The 25,983-nt window shown below is 42.9% G+C and overlaps 1 protein-coding gene across 1 annotated transcript; it reads left to right on the top strand.

Moving 5' to 3' along the window:
• Nucleotides 1-873: 873 nt before the first annotated feature.
• Nucleotides 874-4,764, top strand: LOC119284516 (ADP-ribosylation factor 2). The gene is made up of 7 exons (XM_037563638.1): nucleotides 874-1,009; nucleotides 1,519-1,679; nucleotides 2,631-2,701; nucleotides 3,068-3,187; nucleotides 3,459-3,577; nucleotides 4,058-4,139; nucleotides 4,451-4,764. Exons 2-7 carry the CDS (start codon nucleotides 1,532-1,534, stop codon nucleotides 4,454-4,456), a joined length of 546 nt encoding a protein of 181 aa, XP_037419535.1. The 5' UTR covers nucleotides 874-1,009; nucleotides 1,519-1,531; the 3' UTR covers nucleotides 4,457-4,764.
• Nucleotides 4,765-25,983: the final 21,219 nt, after the last annotated feature.

Below are 25,983 nucleotides of genomic sequence, written 5' to 3'. Positions count from 1 at the left end.
ACTGGTGGGGCTCGTGAGTGCTGAGATCAAACGCTCGATTGAAGATAGTATTTTTACTCCTGTTAAAATTTCTAGTGACAAAATAGGATTGTAGATTGCGTGGCGAACTTTAGGCGTAGCGGGAAAAAAACCGCGCGCTGGCTTAACCACCCCATCTATGTTGCGGAGCTTTTCGGTGTAAGGACATGTTCTCTCCCTATTGACGTCTTTTTTTATCCGGTTTCATTAGTAAACCGAATCAACCTTTTTTTTTTGAATAAACTGAATCGATATCTTTTTGAGCCATCCCTTATGTGTTATTTTTAAAAAATACTTCCTCCTACGGAGGTTGTACTACTTCATCTGTTTTTATCTAATGTGCATATGAGATTTGATTGAAGTTAAACTTTATAAAGTTTGATCAAATATATAGAAAAATAATATAAACATTTATCAAAACAAATCTATACGATGTGAAAGTACATTCAATAATGAATATAATAGTATTGATTTGTTATTATAGTAAGTATATGTTAATATTTTTGACTTTAAACTTTGTCAAAGTTTGTAAAGCTTAACTTTGACCAAAGCTAATACATAGAGTAAATAAAAACGGAGGGAGTTCTAAGTAGGAAAGATCTCTATCTCTAATGTCAAAAGAGAAATGAATCTTGAATCACCGCTATTTTCTGCTACCTGATTCTCGATGGACACGGTCCACATTTACCGCCCAAGTTAATGGCACCGCACGCAGATGGACCCACGCACCAGCTGGCCCACGCTGCGTGCCTTCTATGCGCCTTCCACGAAGGAATCCGGCCCCACCTGCCGGTGACCCTCCAAGCAGCTCCCTATATAGACTTGCTCGTGTGCGGCCATCTCGGCCTCCCTCTCTCTCCTCCATTTCTCTCCTCCTCCTCCTGCCACCGATCCCGAACCAGGGAGGAACCCGGCGCGAGGAGGGCAAAGGAAGAGAAGAGGAGACCACCGAGCCCAGCGCGCGCACACGACAGCAGGCGCCGCGATCTCGGTAACCACCATTCGCCGGATCTCTCCCCTCCCCCCGTCGACCCTCCTCTGATCCGATCGGCGGTTTGGTCGGCCGATTCGTGATCTTATTTTGCCGTTGCCGTGATCGCGTTCAGTCCGCGTGGTTCTGGTGGATCGGGGGCGTTCTATCTCATTCATCGTCCCGTCGGTGTCCGGTAGATGCGGTCGGTTTTTTGACGGTGTGATTTGAGGAATCCGCTGCGCTTGACCGGCTTCGGTCGGCCCAGCTTTGTTTCCACGCGGGTGCTCGGGAATCCGGCACGATTCCCGCGCGAGTTGGTCGCGAATCTGGTCCGGTTTGGCGCTGTTCGTGCGCGGTGCGGCGGATCTGGTTGCTGCTCGCATCAGATCTCGTAGATCTAGTTGGGTGGCTTCGATTCTGGAGATTTTTTATAATTAATAATAATACTAATTCTTATAACGAGCCTGTGTCTGTGTGGATCTATGGGGTTGACGCTTTGGCCTCAATTTTGTTTTGTTTGGTTTCAGCGCAGGAGCGGAGATGGGGCTCACGTTCACGAAGCTGTTCAGCCGGCTCTTCGCCAAGAAGGAGATGAGGATCCTCATGGTCGGTCTCGATGCGGCTGGTAAGACCACCATCCTCTACAAGCTCAAGCTCGGAGAGATCGTCACCACCATCCCCACAATCGGTAAGCCCACGTTCTATGTAAACTTTCTGTACAGCATGTTGTTTATCTTGCTGTTACTTTGTAAATATATAGTCTCAATATGTTGTGGCAGCTTTAGCTTCGGACCGTGTGCATGTAATGAGTGTTTCATGGTAGGCAAGTTAGAGACCATTTAGTGCAGAGACGGTCTTGCCTGCCTTAGGAATAACATTAATGCTTTTGGTAATGAAGATTACTTGAAGCTGATCACGAGTTGATTATATGTTTCATTTGTATCTTATTTTGGTGGCTTATGTATGTGCTATTTTCTGTAAACGAACTTCACGTGCCATGTTATTTGTACGTACATTAAAGCTTTTATATTTGAAAAGCAACAAGTTGTCCAAAAGAAGCCTAATTGAAGACAAACCATTCATGTTTAAGGTTGCAAGTTGTCTGCTAATTGTTTTGCATATCTGCAAGTTCAGTTTGATAATTGAGCTTGGTAGTTCAGTCAAGTCAGGATAGAGTGTCTGCACTGTAATTGTGATCACACAGATCCAGGTGTGTTAGCTCTATCATAGTGATCACACAGATTCAGGCGTGTCAGCACTGTCATAGTGATCACACAGATTAAGGCGTGTCAGCACTGTCATAGTGATGAGCGATAACACTCGTTCATGTCATTTTTTTTATTGTCATGTATATTGGATGAAAACAATTATGTTTAGTAACCATTAGCAAATGCTGAATCATTCCAAAGTGGCAACTCATGAGCCGCATAACCTCCTGTAAGAGTTCTGACTGGTGTCTGACCTTGACATGCTTGATATTTTTCTATTAACAAAGATATGCATCTCATGCTGTTGCTGTGTGTTCAGATGCTTATTTATCAAGGATTTTGACCATGTTAATGTTCTAGAACTTTACTCTGCTACTTTGACATCACTGTCTACATATGCTGATGAAATCTGAATGTTTTTGGATATGCAGGGTTTAATGTCGAAACTGTAGAGTACAAGAACATTAGTTTCACCGTTTGGGATGTCGGGGGTCAGGACAAGGTAAGCAAAGTTCCTGAAGGCCAATAATTTTTGTTTGGCCACATATACCTTAGTTTAGTCATTTATATAGCAGTTGCACTATTGGAATTACACTGAGGGGCATGCCTTCTTTGAATTGCCGTTAACTTCATCTTCTAATTGGAATTTTGGAACGTGCCATTGTGTTGTACTCCCTCCGTCCGGAAAAACTTGTCCCTCAAATGGATGTATCTAGCACCAAGTTAGTGCTAGATACATCCATTTGAGAAACAAGCTTGGGACAAGCTTTTTCGGACGGAGGGAGTATTGAATATTTCTATCTTCATGTTGTGATCTATTTTCCTTGTGTGCTTCTCATCTAATGTTTTGTGCACTTGCTCAATACAGATCAGGCCCCTGTGGAGGCACTACTTCCAGAACACCCAGGGTCTCATTTTTGTCGTGGACAGCAATGACAGAGAGCGTGTTGTTGAGGCAAGAGATGAGCTTCACCGGATGCTGAATGAGGTATCACTATAGGAAATAAAGCAATGTCAACACATAGACTACTATTTAAATTCATAAGTGGCTTATGTTTTGTAGATTCCTTCACTAGGTTGTCGGATACTTATTGGATGTAATCTCTTGTCTATTATACTTAGCATAATAGTAAATGTACTAGTGTCTCTCTGACAAGGGAATATCACTGTTTTAAGATGCTGCCTTGTGGAATGTTAGCTCTTATCATCATTTCAGTGGCACACTTATTAATGACGGCAATGCTGTATTATTGTTATAGGATGAGCTGCGCGATGCTGTGCTGCTGGTGTTTGCAAACAAGCAAGATCTTCCTAATGCCATGAATGCTGCTGAAATCACTGACAAGCTTGGCCTGCATTCCCTGCGCCAGCGACACTGGTATGGTTTCTAATCTATGGTGAATGGAAGTTACCTTGTTTGACAATAGTTTTATGATTGATCTCCAATAACACGACTATCTTAAATAAGTACAGCTATTCTCTCTGTTCCTAAATATAAGTCTTTTTAGAGATTCCAATATGGACTACATATGGAGCAAAATAAGTGAATCTACACTCTAGACTACGTCTATATATGTACATCCGTATGTAGTCCATATTGAAATCTCTACAAAGACTTGTGTTTAGGAACGGAGGGAGTATATTTTAATATATGGGAAGCAACAAAACTTGAATATGTGTAATAATAGTCTTGTCTTGAGGTGGTGATACACTGGTACTACTATTGTTACACAAATTAACATCTATTCACAAGCCAAGTACTCATTTTGTACCACCGAACCTATGTTTTATGGCCTTTTCTATGAAGACTCAATTTACAGTAACTTGCTCTGAACTTATGTTTTGCTACTTGTTTCAGGTACATCCAGAGCACATGTGCTACCTCTGGGGAGGGGTTGTACGAGGGCCTTGACTGGCTGTCCAACAACATTGCCAACAAGGTGCGTCAGCTGGCCTTATTACTATGTGCCTTGTTTTTTGACCAATTGTTCGAACATCCATACTTATGGCAGCTAGGTCCATTCGATACTTGATGGTTTTGAAATAGTGCAAACACACATGATTTCCCAAGCTGCCACCTGGAACATGGAAATAAACTGTACCTGGCAGCTTTAGTATATGAAAATTCTCCAGTTTGCATCTTTCTCTTCTGTTGTTGCTACTTAGTTCTACTCCGTGTTTACTCTCTTTGGTGTCTTTTTGGATTGGTTTCTGCAACTAACCGCCTGTGTGGTAATTTCCTGATATATAGGCTTGAAGCATCTCGGCAGGGGCTTCTATGGATCTGGATAAGCTGGATATTCGGACTAATACTGCCTTTACGTATTATAAACTATATAGTCTTGACAGATAATGTGGGTGTTTTGGAAAGATAAAGCTCTCTGTCAAAGAGCTAGCTATCAGATTGTTTTCGTGGGTGTTAAATTGTCCGTGGCGCTGTTTGTTTGCCCATCATGGTTTTACTATGTCCGCTCTGTATTCTGTACTCGCCACTCCGACAGACTTGATACATTGTAGTATTGACTTGTCTTGGCATAGTTTGTCACCGTGTCTTCTGAATTGCTATCTCTTGTGTTGATTTCATGTGCAAAGTATGTTTTCCATCCCGAAACAACGTGATCAACTGGAAATGCTGTGCAAGGGGCATTCCATGGTCTCTTGATGACCAAATTTTCTTGTATGTTAGGGAAGGCAAAAAATGGTTTAGACAGTAATATTCCCCTTCCCCAAGCTATTGGAAATAGGAAACGATACAAACACTTGCATCATGTGGAAGGCGTGGCTGCGGACATCCTGGCTGCCTGCGTTTCCACGGTTGCTGAAGCGGGGCACCTGGTTCAATTGCCGTTGAGCCATATGAAAAAAAAGTCAATTTATGTCATTTTAGGCTAGACAGTGCAGAATTCACGGCCAGTAAGCACCACTTAGCTCGTTAAAGAATCTGAAGTGTTATGTGGGGAGAAAGAAAACACGTATACTAAGAGCATATAGAGCCGGGCGCCTCAACACCTCGGCGTACGGCCTGGTCACTGACCGGTAAAAAAAAACCAATCTAGACAGACGTCTCAAATTGGCCTCAAACGCCGACGCTCACCGGCATCTCTTCTATCCAGCCCAAATATGGGGCAGATATGGGATGGTTCGGATGGATGGCCCGGTCAAAAAAAAAAAACGATCCAGACAGGCTCCTCAGACCAATCTCAAACGTCCAGGCTGGCCGGCACCCCTCATATTCAACCCAACTTTAGGATGGATATGGGGTGGTTTGGGCGGACGGCCTAGTCAATGACCGGTCAAAAGAAAAGCAATCCAGATGAGCTCCTCAAACCGGCCTCAAACGTCCGGGCTGACTGACACCCCTCATGTCCAGCTCAAAGTTGGGGTGGATATGGGGTGGTCCGGACGGACAGCCCAGTAAAAAAAAGCGATCCAGACGGGCGCCTCAAACCAGCCTCAAACGCTCGAGCTGACGGACACCCCTCGTATCCAACCCAAATCTGGGGCGGATATGGGGTGGCCCGGGGGCGCCAGGCGCGTCTGCCACGTCGACCTGATCCATGCTGGTCCATCTGACCCCACATATATCCGTCCCCATCCGCTCCATGGAAAAAAACCCTAGCCACTTCACTTCAGTCCACTTCACTCCACTCCGCCCCAAAGCTTCCGTCCGGCGATCTCCAGCCTTCCCCACCATGGCAGGCTGCGAATCTGACTCCAACCAGTCCAGATCCGCCGACTGGGGTGTCGTCTCGTGCGGGCTGGAGGAGACTATGGCCGTCCGCATTGCCCTCCGTCACTCCCGGGAGGACCGGACCCAACCGACGGTGGGATCTGTCCGGCGCGAGACCATTGCGTCGGCACATCGGGCGCTCGGATCCTCTCGGGAGCCTTCCAATCTCCCTTTCCCCATCACCGGTCCGCTGGAGTACGAGTGCTAGCGGGGCCAGTGTGCCCGCGCGTGGGAAGGAAAGGATGAGAGTGGCCGAGGCCCGCCTTGCTACCGACATGAAGACGATAGATGCGGCGGCACACACTGCTTGAGAGGAGGAAGCAATCCGCGCCCGCATCTTAAGGAAGCGGCATCAGAGGGAGCGACGGGTCGGACAACTCCGGCGAAGAGCAGATCTGTAAGTGCATCTAGTGCCCCTTAGTGATTTTGGTGTATTGAAGACTTATAGGTTAAGGGACTAATGCATTTGTGAGTGTACACAGGTCTATAAGTCTATGAGGAGTTTGATATTTACAGAGAAAGTCGACCCCTAAAAATAAAGTTCTTCGACTGAAGACTTTGGCTTTTTGAAGACTTTGAAAGTGAAGAAATTGGTGTGACCTTGAAGACTTGATATTCATTCGAGGAACATGAAGCGTGAAGACTTTTGTTTTCGTAGTTTCATTTTCTCTTTCTTGAGTCATAGGAAACACCGTACTGTTAAAGGGGGTCGAGGAAATACTAAGGAAAAATTTTCATGTGATGCTCAACTCAAAATCCTACACCTACCAATCCCTTCGAGTGAAGCCATTGGAAATCTCATACAGTCCAGTCATATTCTTCAGTGACAGAGACGAAGTTTTTCTGGTCTCTGAGGAATTTGTTCTAACTGAGGAGTTAGAAATTCGCCAGTGTGGATTGTCTACACAGTAGGAACATGATAGCCCTGAGGATTTTGCTACTCAAAATTCCGACCGTTGCTGTGCTATGCGCCAGCTGTTCCAAAATATCTATCCACCTAACGGTCATATCATTGAAGGGCATTTATGTCTTATCATGTCGGGCTGCTTCCTAGGCTATAAATAGCCGCCCCCTACAACCACTAGCTGGTTGGCTGCTCCGAAAGAAACTGACACTTGCCATTTGAGAGCAACCCATCCTCCGAGGACTTTGAGAGAAAATCATCAAGTGAGGAAAAATCCAAACCCAAACACCTACAAACCCCAAGTGATTGAGCATCACTGAAGAGATTGATCCTGCGTGGATCCGACGCTTGTTACCTTTGAAGACTGTGCTTCTTCCAGACGGTTAGGCGTCATGGTCTAGAGCATCCAAGAGGAATTGTGGATCACCGAGTGACCAAGTCTGTGAAGGTTTGGAAGTCACCTGAAGACTTACCACGAGTGATTGGACGAGGTCTGTGTGACCTTAGTTCAAAGAAAATACGGTGAGGACTGGGTGTCCTGAGCTGCGTGTTCAGGACTGGGTGTCCGGGACTGTGTGTCCTCGAGTTTAAATACTCAGCCGTTCCAACCAGACGTACAACTGAGACAGTAGTTGGAACTGGTCTACCAAATTATTGTTTTCACCAAGCTTACTGGTTCTATTTCCTCAACTCTTTCATTTCCTCATAACTGTATTGTGTGTTTGTTCATATATGTGTTTGAAGACTTTGACTGAAGACTTTCTTAATTTCCTTAGTTCAATTTCTTCAGTCTGTTTGTCTTCATCCTGTGTTATCCTGTGCTTATGCTTCCTGTACTCTGTGTTTGACTTCATTTCATCATGATGACTATGCTTGTATTCTGTTATGTTTACTTTTGAGTACTCATTCCGCTGCTAGTAGTTCTTCGCTAAGGAATTTCCTCACCGGCAAATTCTTCAGTGAAGAATTTCATAAAAATCGCCTATTCACCCCCTCTAGTCGATATAACGCACTTTCAATTGGTATCAGAGCGAGGTGCTCCCTTGTTCTGTGTGATTTTGGTTTAACCGCCTGGAGTTTTAGTTATGTCGACCGCAGGTATGAAAAAAGTGACATGCCCCATTTTTGACGGTCATGAGTATCCCAAATGGAAGGCCATGATGAAGAAGCGCCTCATGGTGATGAACAGCGAGCTGTGGACCGTCACTGAGATTTGTTTGACCGATTTGTGCAAGATGGGGGAAGCAAATGACATTCTCAAGTACACTCTTCTCAACCTCACGGCGAAGGACGTCATCTGCTCCTGTCTGTCTCAAAATCAGTTCAGGAATATCATGCATCTCGATCGTGCGAAGCTTATCTAGGACCGTCTCTCTGAGGTCTATGAAGGTCATCGAACCTGTCATGATCCTTGGTTTGAGGACTTCAAGGAATCTCTCAAAGCGATGACATTCGAACTAGAATCATCATCTTCTGCATCATGCCTTATGGCAAAAGATGCTGAGGTAACTGAATGCTACCTACCCGAGTCTAGTGATGATGAATCTGGTGATGAATTTGGACCCAGCTATGTCAAACTTGCTTCCCTTGCCACTAAACAACAAAGAGCTTTGGAAATAGTTTATTACATGCTAAATAAGAGCGATGATATGTTGGGTGAAGAAATGGATCAGTCAAAAGCTTTGGCTGAAAGTCTTCACATACTTCATACCAAGTATGACACCCTTCAAGATCATCATAACACTCTCTTATCCGATCATCAGAAGATTTCTTATAAATTTCTTCAAAGAAAGCAAGATCTTGAGAAGCTAAGAGTGAGTTATGAAGACCTTCAGAAGGAGCACGATTCATTATTTGCTCAACAAATCAACGCTTCTCAGGAAGAATTTGTTCCTCCATGCTTGAAGTGCATTGAACGTGAATCTGCTAATTCTTCACCTGAATGTTCAAATGCTGCTAATGTTTCAACTTCTTCACATGCCTCTGCTATCACTAATTCCTCATATGAGGACATTGCTAGTATCACTGACAATGCAGGGCTGAAGAAATTGTACATGACAGGCATGTACAAAAGCCTCAAAGGGCATCAGACTCTTTGTGATGTGCTTAAAAAGCAGATCCTCAACAAGAACCCTAGGAAAGAGGGTATTGCTTTTGAGAGGAAACTCAATGCTGATGGTACATATTGGAAGCCTGAGCAGTACCCCAAAACTACATGGGTTGCTGCAAAGGGACCTCCAGTTGATCCATCTAACTTATCTGGATTTGCATGTGAATCTCCTCGTTCTGATGATGAGTCATTTGACTCCAACTATAAACTATTCAAAAATCAGAATGATGAAGTATTTGCTAGATATGTTGGCACTAACTGCAGGAACGGTTCCCCTATGAAGAAAATCTGGGTTCCCAAAAGATGCCTTGAAAATCTTCAGGTGAATGTCATCATGATGCCACCTGTGAAGAATAGGAACCCCAGATCAAATTCTTTATATGGATCCAAGTCCTCATACGGACCAAACTCTTCACATGGATCATATTCCTCAAAAGGATCAAAGTCCTCATATGAACATCATCGTGCTAACCCGTCTGTTTCGCAGGGAAGATCTAAGGATTATGGATATGTGCACTATTCTTCAAATCATTATGTCCATAAGTCCTCGAAGAATTTCTCTGCTTACTCTTATGCTTACTCTAACCCCTCTTATGTGAAACGAAATGGACTGGCTTCTATGCCATCCTTCTCGTATGGAGCTCGCAGAGTGATGAACTCTTTGCCACCCCTTTAGATGTGGGTGGTGAAGAAAAAGAACTAATCTCTTCTGCAGGGTCAGGTCTCCAGACGTACATAATCGTCTGAAGAATTTGCCAGAGACCTGAGTATGCCTGATAGGACGCAGACTAATCATGAAGAAATGAACTTTCTCACGTCCTCATACTGCTTTATCTGTTCTGTTGCTTGATGAAATTGATCTGATGAATGGATGTCATATTCTTCACTGATGAAGTATATGAGTTTGTAAGCTGCACTAATTCATCTGTAGGATGATCAACCCAAAGCCACTGAGTGGGTCCTCGATAGTGAATGTACAAATCACATGACTGGTGACAAGAATCTATTGATGGATGCTCCATTATCTCCGTCGCATCTGAAGCATATCATCTTTGCCGACAAAGGCAAAAGTCAGGTATTGGGTCTAGGTAAGGTTGCGATCACAAAGGATTGACACATGGACAAAGTCATGCTTGTCGAGTCCTTAGGATACAACCTTATGTCTGTCTCAATGCTTTATGATCTTGATATGGTTGTTGTCTTTGGCAAGTATCGTTGTGTTGTGGTTATGGAAGCTGACAATTCCAAAGTCTTCGAAGGCTTTAAGAGAGGAGACCTGTATATTGTTGATTTCTCTACAGGACCACAACCAGCCGTGTGCCTACTTGCAAAAGCTTCAGAAGGCTGGCTCTGGCATCGACGACTTGATCATGCAGGCATGAGGAATTGGCATCGAGAATGTCAAATTCCTCAAGGATCACCTATGCGGAGCCTGTGAAGCTGGGAAGATGACAAAGTCCAAGCATCCAGCGAAGACTATCATGACCACTACTCGCCCATTTGAATTGCTTCACATGGATCTCTTCGGTCCTAATCATTATTCTGCTGTTTCAAATGAAGCATCTCAATATGGCTTTATTATTGTTGATGATTACTCTCGTTACACATGGGTACACCTTGTTACTTACAAACATGAAGTGCGGGAAGTCTTCAAATGATTTTCCTCGAGGGCTTCAACCAATTTTGGTGTGAAGATCAAGCACATCAGAAGTGACAATGGAACTGAGTTCAAGAATTCTGGTCTAGATGACTATCTTGATGAACTTGGTATTACTCATGAGTTATCTGCTCCTTATACTCCTCAGCAGAACGGTGTCGTGGAGCGCAAGAACAGGACTCTTGCTGAGATGGCTCGCACAATGCTTGATGAATACAAAACGCCTCGTCATTTCTGGACTGAGGCAATCGATACTGCGTGCCACATCATCAACAGAGTATATCTTCACAAATTCTTCAAGAAGACTGCCTATGAACTCCTCACTGATAAGAAACCCAATGTAAGTTATTTCAAAGTCTTCGGTGCTAAATGTTGGATTAGAGATCCTCATCACAACTCAAAATTTGCACCGAAAGCACATGAAGGTTTTATGCTTGGTTACGGAAAGGACTCGCACACCTACAGGGTCTTCAACAATGTTCTTCACAAGGTTGTTGAAACTGTAGATGTGCGGTTCGATGAAACTAATGGCTCGCAAAGAGAGCACCTACCTACTGTGATAGATGAACCAGCACCTGAGGAAACTATCAAGTTCAAGGCTACTGAGGATGTCATTCCTACTGAAGAAAACACTGAAGAAAATGGTGCTGAAGAGAATGCTGATCAATTTTCTCAACGACAACCAGCTCAGCCTCGCATTGCAAAACAAGTCCAAGTTGAAAAGATCATCAATAACATCAAAGCACCAGGTCCTCTCACAAGCTCAAAAGCTTCACATTTATCTAACTTTTGTGGGCAATATGCTTTTGTCTCTATCACAGAGCCCACTAAGATAGATGAAGCATTTCTGGAACCTGAGTGGATTCAGGCCATGTAAGAAGAATTACATCAGTTCGAGCTCAACAACGTCTGGGAACTGGTTAAACGTCCAGATCCTCGCAAGCACAATATCATTGGCACAAAGTGGATCTACCGCAACAAGCAAGATGAAAATGGCCTTGTGGTGAGAAATAAGGCACGGCTTGTAGCTCAAGGCTACACACAGGTTGAAGGAATTGATTTCGATGAAACTTTTGCACCTGTTGCAAGACTTGAGGCTATTCGCATATTACTTGCTTATGCTAACCATCATGATATCACTTTATATCAAATGGATGTGAAAAGTGCATTCCTCAATGGTAAGCTTGAGGAAGAAGTATATGTTGCTCAACCCCCAGGTTTTGAAGATTCAAAGAATCCTGACAAAGTCTTCAGACTCAACAAGGCCCTCTATGGCCTCAAGCAGGCCCCTCGGGCATGGTATGATACCTTGAAGGAATTCTTCATGAAGAGAGGCTTCAAACCTGGTTCACTCGACCCTACTCTTTTCACTAAATCTTATGATGGTGAATTGTTTGTGTGCCAAATATATGTTGATGATATTATCTTTGGCTGTACTGACCAATGTTATAGTGATGAATTTGCCTATATGATGAGTGAAGAATATCAAATGTCTGTGATGGGAGAGTTAAAATTCTTCTTAGGTCTTCAAATTCGTCAACAACGCAATGGCATATTCATATCTTAGGAGAAATACCTCAAGGATGTACCGAGGAAATTTGGCATGCAAGATTGCAAAGGCGTCAAAATTCCTATGCCCACAAATGGCCATCTGTGCACTGATGAAAATGTTATTAACTTCGATCATAAGGTATACCGCTCCATGATTGGTTCTTTATTGTACTTATGTGCATCTAGGACAGATATAATGCTTAGTGTTTGCATGTGTGCCCGATTTCAAGCTACATCGAAGGAATCACACCATAAGGCTGTGAAGCATATTCTTCAATATCTAGCTCACACACCAACACTTGGATTATGGTACCCCAAGGGCTCGGCTTTTGATCTCATTGGATATTCTGACTCTGACTATGCTGGTGATCGTGTGGACCGCAAGTCAACATCTGGTACATGTCATTTCCTTGGACGATCTTTGGTCTGTTGGTCCTCGAAGAAATAGAACTGCGTATCACTATCTACTGCTGAAGCTGAGTACATTGCCGCTGGTTCTTGCTGTGCTCAATTGCTATGGATGAAGCAAACTCAAGGACTATGACGCCAAAATGAAGAATGTGCCTCTCTTCTCTGACAATGAGAGTGCCATCAAGATTGCTCACAACTCAGTTCAACACTCGAAGACTAAGCACATTCAGATTCGTCATCATTTTCTTCATGATCATGTGTTGAAGGGCGACATTTCTATTGAGCATGTGAAGACTGAAGAACAGCTAGACGATATCTTCACAAAGCCCTTGGATGAGAAGAGATTTAGCAAGTTGCGGTGTGAGATAAATATCCTAAAATCTTCGAATGTTCTTTGAAAAGGACACTCATCCTAGCACTTATGCAAAATTGATGACTTAGATGTGCAACACATGAAGAAACGTTTTTCTTCAATCAATGAAGAATAACACTCTTAGTGTGAAGAAATTAACGAAGAATTTGATTCTCAGAACCCTACGATAATTGTACGTGGTGTCTGAAACCATCATTCTTATACGGTGGGTCACGCCACCACCAAAAGTTGAAATTCCTCAGTTGTTCATATTCTTCAACTTTGCATTGTCTTCACTGTTTCCGTCGTTTTTCTTCATTGTCTATATATTTATATGAGTTTATGTCCTCTACAACATTCACTTATTGCTAATTCTTCAAGTTGGTTTTTCTGCTAAGTGAATGTGATCGGACCCTTCCCCATCTATGCTAAACTCAACCCAATCTGTTCACAAATTCTTCATGTGCGTTCTATTTGAAACTCGTTCAAAATCTTCACGGTGTCCTTGTCAGCTGAAGAAATTGCGAGCGGAACTTTAAAACCTATCTTATCTAAATTTTCGGCTTTGCCGCTCAAACCGTTCCGCATCCCATGATACACTTATCCATTCACCCACGATCGTACACGATCTCCACCTCTCAGTACGTGGGTGACACATGTCAAGCGAATGAGAAGGGTCAGGGGCACGTTCGTCCAATTTCTTCGGGCGAACAGTTTTTCACCGTGGCTATAAATACCCCTCTTCCCCTTCCTCACTTCTTTTACTCCGCTCGACTTCTCTCCAGCTCAACCTTCTCAAACCCTAGCGCCGCCGCTACTTCATCATCGCCGGGGAGGAAGTGCTTCACTGCCTCGACCTCGTCGCCGCCGTACTCGCGCCGGCCGCGGAAATCTTCTCTCCGCCGCCGCCGTAGCCGTCTTCCTCCACCAAGTTAGGGTGTGGAAGATCTACACAGACGAACTTCACCTCTCCACCTCACTATTCGTCGTGTTCTTCATCCAGGGTAATTAAAAGTTACTTTTACTGCCCTTATTGATTCGAATGATTATCTACAAAATCTTCAAAGGTGTTTTTCTTCATATCTTCACACACTAAAACACCTCACATATCATCTGTTCTTGATTCGTTTCTCTAAGCTATGTTTTTCTTCAAGATTCCTCAAATGTGTGGATTTTTGATCTACACATCTCTGAACCTAAGACAAAGAACGCTTAGTGAAATTCTTCAAGACTCATCTGGTCAAATTCCTCAAACTTGTTCTTTATAAAACCTTCTAAGAACGCATATGACCTCTTCAAATTCCTCGCAACTATACTCTGTTCACAGGTACTCATGTCAGCTGCTGAATCACTAGGTTCTCATCAAGTTAACTCATTTGTAGCGTTCCTCGAAAAAAAGTTGCATACTTCTTCAGAGAATTCAATTGTTCAAATTCCTCAACTGAAGAAAATGGCTGACGGTAAGAAGCCACAGAAAGGAGAAAAGAGGGCTGAGGTCAACACAACGTTTGAGATCCCTGATGATATATATGCTGGGTACTGCACACCTCCTAAGGAAGACAAAAATCAGCGCAAGGTGCGCATTCAGAAGATAGAGAGGAGATGGGCAAGAGAGTGGAGGGAGTACAAGTATGTTACTCCCAAGTACATGAAGAAATTCGCACTCAATCCTCCATGCCCAAGACCTCCATTGGCACCTGGCCAAATAGCTGATCCCACCAGCCTCAAGCGCGGTGAGGACTATCCTGATGAATGGGCCAAGCGCCAAGCCAAGTTGGCTAAGCAAGCCAGAGAAGTAGTGAGAAAATTCAATGAAGACTCTGCTGCAGCAGCTGCCTCTGCTGAGGCCTCTACTGTCAAGCCGAAGAAGGCTATGTCAAAGAAGTCTGCGCGCAAGCCAAGTGCTTCACCAACAGTGCCCTCAAGGTCAAGTTCCTCAACAATGCCCTCACGGCTAGAATCCTCAAAACCCTCACGGCAAATCCCTCATGCTGCTCCTGTTCCTCAAAAGTCCTCAGCTCCTCCGCCAAAGTCTTCGGCCGCTCCGACAAAGTCCTCTGCACCTGTGCATCTTGCCACGTGTCAAAGGACCACAGGCGTCTCAATTTCCTCAGGAGCTTCAGCTAGTTCCTCAGCTGCACCAAATTCCTCAATGGGACCCTCTCTACTGAAGACAAAGGCCACTGCTGGACGAGGTCCTCGCCCTAGTCTTCAGAAGAAGAAGGTCGCCTTCCAAGTGCCGTCTGAAGAAGACGAAGTTGATGATGATGAACTTACTGAAATCATCAGAGATAGGCAAGTCAGGGCCGCTAGCGCCAATGGAACAAATGTGCCACTGCTTTTGGATCCCAAGTTGATCCTCGAATATATTGACGTTTGGCAAAAGGACCCCAACACTCCCATGCCTGACTTCAAGCTGACTCCTGGCCAAAGTCACATGCTGACTCACTTCATTCAAGAAGAAAAATGGAAATTTGAGAAGGCCAGGCAGATCAAGAAAGCGCAGTACAAGAAGGAGCGCTATCTGAAGAAAAACATTGTCTCTATGACAACTGAAGAACTTGTCACTACTCAATCTGAGATCAAGAAACTCAGTGATGAATTTGATGCATACCATGCTGATTGGCTTGGAGCCAAAGTTCGTTTTGTGAGACTCGCTGATAACTTCACCTCAAATGTTGCAGCCCCAACGCAACAGGAAGTTCCTCAGGCTGAAGCATCTGCTCAGCCGACTGAAGAACATGCTAGCACCACTGATGAAAATCAGGCTGCTGAAGAAAATGTGAGTTCTAGGGCTGATGACTACATTCTAGCCGCTGAAGAAATTGCCAGGGCATCCATTAGTGGTGCGCCTAAAGAAACTGAAGCAATCAGGGCAACTGCATCAGTTGTGCCTGAAGAAAATCAACCAGATTCCTCTGCTCCTCCTGCGCCAACACCAACTCCGATACTTCCATCTACATCAGATGTGAAGAAAACCAAGGCTGTAGAGTGTGCAGCAGTGAAGAAAAGGAAAGCATCATCTATTTCAGATTCTTCAGCTCCGAAGAAGATGAAGCCTTTGACCAGTTCATTTGCTAATCCCATTGATGTTGTTCCAATCTCAACCATGCCATCAAAGGACCTTGTTCCTTTTGGTGAAGAATATGAGATCTCTAGCGGACCTGATGAAGAAAATCATTCAGCTGCTTCGTCAGAGCAGATTGATGAAGAAATTGAAGTGGATGTGATCCCTTCAACACCTGTCATCTCCTCGCCCATGTCTCAGTTCACAGCTGAAGAGGCTGGCGTTGAAGAAATGGAAGATGAAGATGTGGACGTTGGCTGCTCCACACTAGTAATAAGTGATGAATTCTGGGAAAGTCAGCATCCAAACTCTCCAATGTTCACACCGTTGCAGAAAATATCTCAGTCCCCCACACAAACTGTTCAAATAGGCTCTAAAGAAACTCACCCCACTGCATCTGTACATGAGGAAATTCCAGCCACTAGTGCTGAAGAAACTGCTGCTACTGAACATCTGAAGACGCAGACTGCCACTGAAGAGGAACCAAAAATTCCTCAGCCTGAAGAACCTGAGATTGCGATTCCTGAGGTCGTGATGCAACTCACTGACACTCCTCTGCCCAAGCCAAAGGATCCATTCTCACGCAAGCAAAAGTTCAAGGCTGATGATTTCTTCAGCGAGCATGTATTCTTCGAAGACTACAACCCTTATAACTCTACTCGCATTAGGAAGAGGCGTTTCTGGACTGCTAGTCAAGCAAATTTCTATTCCTCAGTGCTGTTCAACAAAGAGAAAATCTTCTACCATGAGTACATTCCTCATGTGGATATGGAATCTCTGCCGTGTTTCGCGCCAATCCTCAGTGTTCTTCACGATGCTGGACTGTTAAATTTTTTGCTCTGACATCTGTGATTGGAATGAAGAACTGATTCTTCAATTTTATGCAACGCTGCACATCATAGAAGATTCTGAAGATGTGAATTCATGGGTGCTGGACTGGATGTCTGAAAACACTCACTACACCACACCAGCTTCTGAATTGCTTCATGCCTTAGCACGCAGTCCTCCCCTTGAAGAAGCTCGTTGCATCTACAGTGAACCTGAGCTTACAAATCACTACATGCAGGTTCTGATGAAACCTTTGAAGCCAGGTCAGGCCCCACGAACCAAATTCCTCGTGAAGGAATTACTTTATGTGCCCAGAACTGTCTATCGTATTCTTACGAGTACAATGAGTCCTATTAAAGGCCACGACTCATCTGATGAGGAAATTGTTGGCATTATGAAGAATCTGGTATTCAACATCGTTCATGGCATTCCTGTCAATTATCACAATTTCTTCATGAGGACTCTGGCAAATGTTGCACTGTCTCCGTTTGAGCTAAAGCCTTATGCACCTTGGATTATGAGATTCCTCAGTTTGGTTCATTTCTTCACAACATGACTGCTACACACAATGCAGTGAAGAAAAACCATTACTACCTCCATGAAGTCTTCGGTCGCACCTGGGCAATACTATCACATCTGTATGGTGAAGAAGATCTGAAGAAAATGGGTCTCAAGGAATATTTTGACTGGTCTGCACCTCCACCGAAGAAATTCAAGAAGGTCAAGGTTCCTTCTCTGGTGGCCAGCTCATTTTCTTCATCGCGCGACACTGATGAGAATGGAGACTTGGATGACACTGCGGCAGGCCCTACTACGACAAACGACCCCAACAACGCTGGCGCTCCTTCATCAACTTGATATTCTTTAGGGGCGTTAGTCCTCATATTCGATCCTTTTGGTCATTTGATGACAAAGGGGGAGAATTTTGAGTTAGTCTTCAAGTGGGTCTTTCTATATGGACGTTTTTTTTCAAGTTACAACTCTCGTTCTTCTGAGACTTTATTGGATCGAGTTGTAAAATTAAACCCGACATTTTTCTGCATGCTTATTCCTCGTTAATTTCATTGCACGCATGCTGAATTACATCAGTCACCATATTTCATCATGCATTTCAAATTCTTCACTGTTATATGTCAAATGCGTGTATGAATTACAAGATATAGGGGGAGATCTCCATGATTCAACTCTTCAAGTGTGCATTGCCTCAAAAGCAAATTCCTCACTATGCACATATTCAGGGGGAGTTCTTCTATATCTTGCAATCAAATTCCTCAATATCAGTATTTACACTTCATATGTTTATCCCCGTTGAAAACTTAACCTATATTGTCATCAATCACCAAAAATGGGGAGATTGTAAGTGCATCTAGTGCCCCTTAGTGATTTTGGTGTATTGAAGACTTATAGGTTAAGGGACTAATGCATTTGTGAGTGTACACATGTCTATAAGTCTATGAGGAGTTTGATATTGACAGAGAAAGTCGACCCCTAAAAATAAAGTTCTTCGACTGAAGACTTTGGCTTTCTGAAGACTTTGAAAGTGAAGAAATTGGTGTGACCTTGAAGACTTGGTATTCATTCGAGGAACATGAAGCGTGAAGACTTTTGTTTTCGTAGTTTCATTTTCTCTTTTTTGAGTCATAGGAAACACCGTATTGTTAAAGGGGGTCGAGGAAATACTAAGGAAAAATTTCCATGTGATGCTCAACTCAAAATCCTACACCTACCAATCCCTTCGAGTGAAGCCATTGAAAATCTCATACAGTCCAGTCATATTCTTCAGTGACAGAGACGAAGTTCTTCTAGTCTCTGAGGAATTTGTTCTGACTGAGGAGTTAGAAATTCGCCAGTGCGGATTGTCTACATAGTGAGGAACATGATAGCGCTGAGGATTTTGCTACTCAAAACTCCGACCGTTGCTGTGCTATGCGCCAGCTGTCCCAAAATATCTATCCACCTAACGGTATCATGTCGGGCTGCTCCCTAGGCTATAAATAGCCGCCCCCCCTAGAACCACTAGCTGGTTGGCTGCTCCGAGAGAAACTGACACTTGTCATTTGAGAGCAACCCATCCTCCGAGGACTTTGAGAGAAAATCATCAAGTGAGGAAAAATCCAAACCCAAACACCTACAAACCCCAAGTGATTGAGCATCACTGAAGAGATTGATCCTGCGTGGATCCGACGCTTGTTACCTTTGAAGACTGTGCTTCTTCCAGACGGTTAGGCGTCATGGTCTAGAGCATCCAAAAGGAATTATGGATCACCGAGTGACCAAGTCTGTGAAGGTTCCGAAGTCACCTGAAGACTTACCACGAGTGATTGGACGAGGTCTGTGTGACCTTAGTTCAAGGAGAATACGGTGAGGACTGAGTGTCCTGAGCTGCGTGTTCAGGACTGCGTGTCCGGGACTGTGTGTCCTCGAATTTAAATACTCAGCCGCTCCAACCAGACGTACAACTGAGACAACAGTTGGAACTGGTCTACCAAATCATTGTTTTCACCAAGCTTACTGGTTCTATTCCCTCAACTCTTTCATTTCCTCATAACTGTGTTGTGTGTTTGTTCATATATGTGTTTGAAGACTTTGACTGAAGACCTTCTCAATTTCCTTAGTTCAATTTCTTCAATCTGTTTGTCTTCATCCTGTGTTATCCTGTGCTTACGCTTCCTGTACTCTGTGCCTGTCTTCATTTCATCATGATGACTATGCTTGTATTCTGTTATGTTTACTTTTGAGTACTTATTCCGCTGCTAGTAGTTCTTCGCTAAGGAATTTCATAAAAATCGCCTATTCACCCCCCTTATAGTCGATATAACGCACTTTCAAGATCCGACTTGATCCATACTAGGTTTTTGATCGCTACTTTTGCGAGAAGGAAGTCAAGGGCACCGGGAAGGGCAAGGGCAGACATGGACGATCTTCTCCATAGTTAATATGTAGGTAGAACATGCCAAATTTTGGTAGTGTGATGGCATGTCCTGATGTAGTAGCCGAACGATGTGTGTTGTATGATTCTGTATGGATTTGAGGTATGCTAATTAAAATATCTGATTGTGAGAAGGAAATTTGAGATGTGACCGTCAGTTTGCCAAAGTCCGGCTATAAGTGCTCTATGAGTTGCAGCTCTGCATATTTGGCCATTTGAGCAGATAACTAAGGACATCGATGATTTTCTTACTAAAAGAAAATGGGCCGAACCTACCGTGAGAAAGAATACCATCTCCTTGTCACAACGATCATACGAAGGTTGGTCTCAAAAAAAAAAAACCCGATCATACGAAGGTTGTTTGCTCTTATTCAGTCTTAACCTTAAAATTCTATAGCCTTGCTTTCTCGAAAACTCAAAACCTAATATAAATACAAAAGACTGCTAAAAGTTCTTGTCGCGTCCACATAAGACAAATGGAGTAAAAATGTATGTAAAAATTCAGTTTCATCGGCTTTCAGTTTTAATTAGAGGATGAGGTCATAACACACGTAAGATAGGGGTAGTTGGATAGTTAGAGGGACAGATATGTCGGCTCTCATAGGAATAGGGTGTGCCGTGTGCGTGTGTGTCTTCATGAGGTGAGTGTATACACGTATATATGAGCGCTTGTGTCTGTACTGTGTTAAAAAAAAATCAATATGAGAGAAACGAAGAGACGGTAGATAACTTTTTACCTGCCCACTTATGCATGCCTGGGTGTTGTGCAATCAGCATGTTGGTGAAAGCAGAGACCGCATATGTTTCCGCTGTCCATTTGCAGATGCCGCTGGCCCTCTATCCGAATGTTGACCTCTCTGATGCTCCTATCAGGGATAATTTGCACCAGTTAAAGCCTGCACTCAATGTTACAACTTTCTTCATGGAATTAATTGTGCTGGTTGCTTATCGAGATATGGGTACACGACTCTTCTTCTCGCATGCGTATGTGCGTGCGTGCGTGCTCTGCGTACGTCTGTGTGGTCTTGCATCCTCTGTACGTGTGTGCTGTGTGTGTGTGGTGCTACTGTCTGCTCTGCCGTGCGTGTGTGTTGGGTGTGTGCTCGGCGTGCTTGTGCTGCTTCGCCACTGCAGATGCTTATGTGGTGTTTGATTTGAAGAGAGTCAAATGATAAAAAGAAAGTCCCAAGGTTCAGTTTTTTGTTTGCATTGGCATATCCAAGAAAAACATAGCGTCTTATGTTCATGCAGTTGCAGGAATTTTGACTTGTTATAGCCTCAACCATGGATAGCCATAAGTGAACTGATTTTTGCAACTATCTTTTGTTTACAGAGGGGAAGCAGCAAAGCGGCTGTTATTAATATCATAATAAGCAACGATGGTGTTTTTATCTTTTATAATCGAGGAGCATGAGCTATTTGTGTGGTCAACACAATTTTGGCCGACAAAATTGCAGGTTTGTATGGTGCTTGATTTTTTGGTGTGTAGTATTGTTATGTTACCCGCGGGGAGTATGACTAATTTTAATTGTTCTGGGACTGTGAATTGTTGTATCTAAACTGACTACGAAACTACTTTGCGAACGACTGATGCGTGGCCGATTCAGGGCCGATGCAAAATCTGCCGATGTACTGAAGTTTGCTTTCTAGCACCAACGGCTTGATTAACAGTGTCGTCCATAAATCGTGCACATGGGGTCGTGTGTATAGCAATGTTCAACTGACTATGCTTTGTCCTCCATGACATTGCAGATTTTTATAGTTCAGCACCTCAGAATGTAACATTATTAGCTGACTTAACTGCATTCAACCCCTACTGTACTCGCTGTGGACTGATAGGCTCTCGAAGTGTGATTGCTCGCAAGCGATATCTTACTACTTTTCTGCCAGAAAATTATTTTTATTGTTTTAGCTGACTAGCAGATTCTCAACAAATGTGGTAGACAATGACATCAGAGGTGCTTTTCTAGATAACCGTCGGTGCATCAACCGGGCATGCATAATGATGACATATGGATAGAGATGCCCCATGAGAAAAAGTAGATTGAGACAACTACACTGATTTTTTCTCCTCAACAGAAGCTACTACTAATGGGCCTCATCAAGGAATAGAAAATAAAAACTTTAATACATATGCATCTCTACTCTTCATTTCATCTTTTTCAGTTTTTTTTACATTGGAGCACATTTTTTCTCCTCAAGCACCTGCCTCTTGCAGAGGATCCCGCTTCCCTATCCGAACCTATTTTCCCTGACATCCGATCCTACATGGCACATGAGGCATCACCATGAGGCTATCACATGGTCATGCCCTAACAACTGAAGGGTACAATCACATGAAGGTACAATCACATGGTATAAGTGGTAAGCTATATTGAAAAAAAAATACAAATGTCATATTGAAGAAAGGGTAAGAAACACATCGTGAAAAAATACCACCAAATTTGAGTATTTCAACAACACGCCTAAACAAAAAAATCTAGGAAAAAAGCCAAAATGGGAGGCCCTGTAGCATTGAGAAAAAGAAAAAGGTATGGCCCAGATGGTGGTAAGAGTGACAAACCATGAGGGGGCCACGGCTCCCTTTCGCCCACCCGGCCACCCCTAGCCCTGCCACCGCGGAAGACTCTAGAAACTCGTGTGGTCGAAATAAGGAAGTCACAATTGACATCTATAGACAACGAGGGAAATAAATAATCTATACCATCTATTATTTTTTCTCCAAACATAGGAGTAGAGGCTGGAGATTTGCGACCTCAATTAGGTTTTAGTTATTTTAATTTATGCTCATAATATAACAAAAACAAGAGAGCACGGATGGCACATGCCACTAAAATTTCTAATCTTTTGGTCTAAATTGTTTTAGTTTGAACATATTAAAAACTTAACTAAAACAACTTAGATTTCCAAATCATGTATAGATCTATGCAAGGTTTCCCCTAATTAAAATAAAGATTATAAGCCGCTATGCATGAAAAGAATAAGCGGACCTTGAGGTCGGGGTGTAGGGGATTTGTCCATCGCTCTTGGTATTGCTTCCCAATCCGTCATGGGAGGTGTTTTGAAATCTTTGCCCATTTATGCTTTCCATTCTCAGCCACCAATCTCTTGAGAAGTCTGCAAACAAGACAATACATTGATCAAGGAAATTAAGCAGAACAGCATGCATACCACGAGATCGCACTTGTTTTGATCATCTGCAACTCTGATAGTACCTATGAAAGGTTGATGTATCTTCCTAAAACAAATTATATGTTGATGGATGTGTTGTGTGGCATGTGCTGATCAAGCCTAAACTTTAATTGCCCGAGAATCTCTGAAAATGCTCTAGTTAATTTCAACAAGATCAATCCATAAGTATGATATGGTACAATATGTTACTCAGTTCTTAAGTCATTGATATATACAAGATGGTGTGATGCTCTAATCATGTGTTTTTCCCGTTATTTTTTGGTTTTTGAGAAGAATGCGCTTTTCCCATTCATACATTTTAGCAACCCTTATGGACCAAATTGGCCCAATAAGCTAGATTAACAAAACAAGTCATATTTATAGTTATATAATAAGCGAGTATAAAAATATGAGTTATCATATACGTGTATGTGCAATTGGCACTCATGCTTGCATTTCATGTGAATTTCTCAATATTTCTGACATTACAGGTTATAAAATCAGCTATAAAACATAAGCCCTACTTTAGAATTTAGGAATTCCACAGACATTAATATGTTACTGTGTTGTTAGTTTCTAAGTCATTATTATAAGTGGATTGGTAATGTTCATTATAATAGCTCATACGCTGCGATTTTCTATTGTGTGTTGTCATGTGCTGCAAGCTGGAAAATAAATCACATGAATTTAGGATCCACAATTGCACCGGACAAATTTCATGTCTTGTGCTAGAGAAAGAAAAGAGAATCAACAATGCTTAGTAAGGTAGAGATATGGTTTGCTTCCCTACGGGATAATTGTCCTTAAGGTATCCACTATTTGCCCCCGTGTTTGGATTTGTGCCTACCATTGCTTATAGCATGTGTTTTTTTATTGGTTTTCACTGCATGGGACCAAGGATTGTTCTGAGGGTCTTGAATCTAAGAAGTAACTTACATGTCATATATCTAACAATACATGGCTAGATTCAACATCCCTTCCCTATCATCAAATATCGACCATCTCTAGTATCCATCGTTAACACATCACACAACACAAGCAAGGTCATCTAGCCAGACCCATTGTGCTATCTAGCTAATAGGTACTCGCACATGCACATGGTCTATGGGGCACGCGGAGTGTTCGACTGCGCAGGGCCCCCAAATTAACAGGGCACCAAATCGTCTATGCAATATAGCATGAATGACTAGATTATATGGGGGTAATCAAGGCATCGATCAAATACTATGTTGGAACCTGGAACAAAAGAACTCCAATGCCCCATCTCACGCACCCCTCCTCCTCTTTTCTCTCCACCCTCTTTCTTTTCCGGAGTAGATCCCTTGCTCTCCCTACAATCCAATCTCGGCCTTGATTCTATTCCAGTTGATCAATTTGTTCATATTTTCCCCAAAACAAATCCTCTAATTAAATGAATTTTGGTACTATTCTACTCTCCGTCCATCTATTTATTTAGTCTACTTTTCCCAGTTTCTCACATATCTCCTATGGTTCTGTCAGTCCCATTGTTGCTTGCCGCTGTCCTACGACATGGGTGCATTGATAGGAGTTGGAGGCATGCCACAAGTGCGAGGTTGCTGATTCACCAAGATGAGCAAGGAGGCAAGAACAAAGAGTGTATCCTTTTTGGCCACATTAAAATTGGAGTGCAGATACAAGTGCTGATGAGGTACATGGCAACAATCGGATGATATTTATAACAAAGCTTTGTTTTTCTTGATTGACATTTGTTATGTTGAGAGCCGGATTTTTGACACCGAGCCTCCATTTTCTCGAGTACGGCCCTGCACATGGTAATCTGTGGGCAAAATCCATGAGAAGATGGAAGTTGAAGAGAAGATGTAAGTATGTAAATGTTGTCATTGCACGAGACGAGAATGCCAAGTCTCGACTTTACCAGCAAGACCAATTGATGTTATGAGTGAATAGACAAAATGTGGCCAAAAAGGCTATTCTTGCCTAGCCTTATTTGTTGTTATGTAGTTACATGAAACACCAAACAATTAGCAAGAAAAAATCCCACGGCATTTCATGTGTGCTTGAATTGACAACTCAACTGCCAAAGCCTATAAGTTTTTTCTCGGTCCCATAAAGTCAAATATGAATTAGAGTTGTAATACTTCCCAACAAAGACTGTTGCGATCCCTGCACTTGTGGGTTATCACCTTTATTTTGCCATTTTATGTTCATATTTGCAACAACTTTCAGACATAAGCAAATTTATACATTTTTAAAATTATTAGCTATTAGTGGGCAACTTCAAGTGACAAGTTTAAACTTAGGAAAAGATGAGTGTAAAGTACACTCAACAGTAGGTGACACGTTTATTCATTAAGAAGTCTCATTGTTATACACACGATTAATAATCTAATACTTTCAAAGTTTCACATAGCTATAAATAGGACTCATTGGAAACTTATGATTACCACGTATGTTGTGTAGATAGAAACCACACAATCATTTTTTGAGAAACCATAGCAACCCGAATGTCCCAAAGAATCACCAACCCTGTAGAAAATCCTAAGACCAAGCAGTAGTTGTAGTTGATCAATGTGCAATCTATCTTACGATCTACGTGGAATTGTCGAAGAATGTAGAGAGATGGGTGGTGTCTGGAGGGATCTCGTCGACCCCCCCCCCCCCACACACACACAGAGCAACACCTCATACATGTTTCTTTATTCTACCGCCTTCCATGTGTTGTTGTCCAACTAGGTGAGATAAACATAGTGTTGTCCAACACATACATATAATCCCTCGGCATCTCGATGCAAACTCTAAGCCCTAGTAACAACAGTCCCGTGCCACCACCCCACCCCTCTTTGCTTCAGTGTGATTGCAATGATGGCCACCATATCTCCCAACCTTTGCCGACCACCGTCGATGATCCCTTTACCGTGCACTAATACGTCTCCAACATATATCTATAATTTTTGATTGTTCCATGCTATTATATCATCATTCTTGGATGTTTTACAATCATTTTATAATCATTTTATATCATTTTTTGGTACTAACCTATTGACATAGTGCCCAGTGCCAGTTGTTGTTTTTTGCTTGTTTTTTACATCGCA

The sequence above is a fragment of the Triticum dicoccoides genome, chromosome 1A, assembly GCF_002162155.2.
Source record: "Triticum dicoccoides isolate Atlit2015 ecotype Zavitan chromosome 1A, WEW_v2.0, whole genome shotgun sequence".
Lineage (NCBI taxonomy): Eukaryota > Viridiplantae > Streptophyta > Magnoliopsida > Poales > Poaceae > Triticum > Triticum dicoccoides.
This window is presented reverse-complemented; position numbering and strand designations above follow the sequence as displayed.